The sequence below is a fragment of the Epinephelus moara genome, chromosome 4, assembly GCF_006386435.1.
Source record: "Epinephelus moara isolate mb chromosome 4, YSFRI_EMoa_1.0, whole genome shotgun sequence".
Lineage (NCBI taxonomy): Eukaryota > Metazoa > Chordata > Actinopteri > Perciformes > Serranidae > Epinephelus > Epinephelus moara.
In genome coordinates this window covers 8,466,352-8,468,486 of record NC_065509.1, presented here as the reverse complement: position 1 = coordinate 8,468,486, position 2,135 = coordinate 8,466,352, and the positions used below count along the sequence as shown (strand labels likewise).

The following is a 2,135-nucleotide window of genomic DNA, read 5'->3' as shown; positions in this document are numbered from 1 at the left end:
GACAGGAGAACTGCCAGAGAGGCAATTCAATATGATACTATACAGCTGAATACTGCTGTTATCAGTTTAGATGGACACTATATTGAAGATATTTTCACAGCTTTACCTCACAGACAGTGATTTTAGATGGGGAACTGAACTGAACGGGAAATGAATCTATGCTTTCTTAAAAGCCAGCCTGCATTGAAAAAACAGTAATTTCACAGTTTCTAATCTAACATTGCCTCAATCAGTTAGTTTGTGTCATTGTGTGATATTGTTGTTTCAGAGGTTTAGTTCGGATTCATGCACTGGCACAAACAAACTAACTAACATGACAGTGGTAGACCAGCAGCTCCTGTGTTCTGCAAGTTAAAATCGCTGTTTTTGTTTTGCTTCTGTACCCTGTTTGAAAGGGCTGTGTTACAACAAGGTAAAGTTGTGAAAATTCTAAATTCTAAATATAGCGTACACTTAGACTGATACTGATTTTTTTAGGTGGCTAAAATGTGTTTCACTGGTGCCTGCATGCAGAGCAGTGCTTTGCTTAGTGTCCGTGTCAGTACTCCAGCCTGCTTCTTCAAACTGGGGTCATGCTGACCACCATCTACTGCAGGTAATACACTGACTATGGATAAGTACCTCATATAACCCCACTCAAAAAAATCACAACTATCCCTTTAACAGTACAACAACAACAAATGACAATGTGATAACTTCACATTTCTGACCAGGATTCTTGTTTTGCCTTTCTGGCAAGACAACATAATTTCTATCCAAGTAGTTTAAGCCTACAGAACTACCATTAAAGAGGGTTTGTTCATTGCAAGTGTTAATGAATTTTAATTTTATAGCCCAGTCTTTAGGTCAACATTAAAGCTCCGACACAGCGAGCCTGAAGAGAAACGCTCACTTTAACACATTCCACTTCACTACACCTGTATGGCGTCAGTCTGTGAACATACACACCAATATAAACATGTTGTGCCACTGCCATTTCAGTCAAACGGTTTATTCTGCATTATGTACAGATCATCCTATTAAAACTCTTTATACAGTATGTACACATTCAAATAAATCAGTATGTTACAAACGTCTGCAGTGGCAACAGCAGAGTGATGAAGGTTAAAGAAAAAGAAAGCCAAAGCAGTTGATCGACTTCCCTCGATTTGAATTCACTGGATCCTGACACTGATCCAAGCGCTGTGTGTAACATGTTGACGTGGTGAATGGGACCACCTTTGTACTGAAGAAAGCTCAATTAAACAGAAAAATCAAAGTGCAGGCAAAGACCTCACCGACAGTAAAACTACCAAAAAACAAATCAAACACCGTCTCACTCACATCAACCGAACAACTGGATCTGAGAATCCTCTTCCATCTGATTAGACTTACATTAAACACCTGCAGTACTCTTATTGCAGTAGTCGTTCTGGGGGGGAAAAGGTGACAAAAACAAACAAAAAAAGAGTCTTGCTATTGCTTTCTGACACAAACAGTCCAGATAAGTGGTACCGATCATTGCGTCTCCTGGTAGCCTGAGTCCAACTCGACACAGTTAGAAACCTGAGCCTGTGGAAGGCGAGAGCCACGACAGAAGAGAGGCGATGAAGAACCAAAGCAACGACCAATCAGCTCAGAGTTCCTGTTGGTCCGCAGCAATATGTCCGAGTCAGAACGCATGGATCAGTTGTCTGGAGGGGGTGGAGATGATGGTGATGATGTCTCTAGCTTGCGAAGACGGCGACGTCTCAGCTCAGCAGCGTTGGGCTCTCCGTCCTCGTCCCCAACCGCCGCTGCTCCTTCGTCCATCTCCTCTTTTCTTTCTGTGTCCGAGGCAGTAGAAGTAGAGTCAGCTGGCTGAGAGGAGACGGTAGCTTCGTCCGCCTGCTCGGCTGGAAATGAAAAAAATATATATATTTAATCCAAGGTTTTTGATTTAATAAAAGGATATCTTCATCTTCAATTTCCAAACAAATTTGCCTCAAGAACCCATAACTTCCGGTTATATAGATTTTCCGCCATTTTGAATTTTTTGAAAAACACTTCAAATCAATCTCTTCCTAGGAGGTTTGACCGATCTGCATGAAACTCGGTGAACATAATCTAGGGACCAATATCTAAAGTTCCCTCTTGGCAAAAGTTGGAAAACTTAC

The 2,135-nt window shown here is 41.5% G+C and overlaps 1 protein-coding gene across 1 annotated transcript in view; it reads right to left on the bottom strand.

The window, feature by feature from the left end:
• Positions 1-970: 970 nt before the first annotated feature.
• syvn1 (synovial apoptosis inhibitor 1, synoviolin) overlaps positions 971-2,135 on the bottom strand; it is an 11,714-nt gene continuing 10,549 nt past the window's right edge. Inside the window, exon 16 of the mRNA XM_050041620.1 lies at positions 971-1,874. Coding sequence (XP_049897577.1) covers positions 1,666-1,874 — 209 coding nt within the window. The 3' untranslated portion in view covers positions 971-1,665. The remainder of the gene's footprint in view (positions 1,875-2,135) is intronic.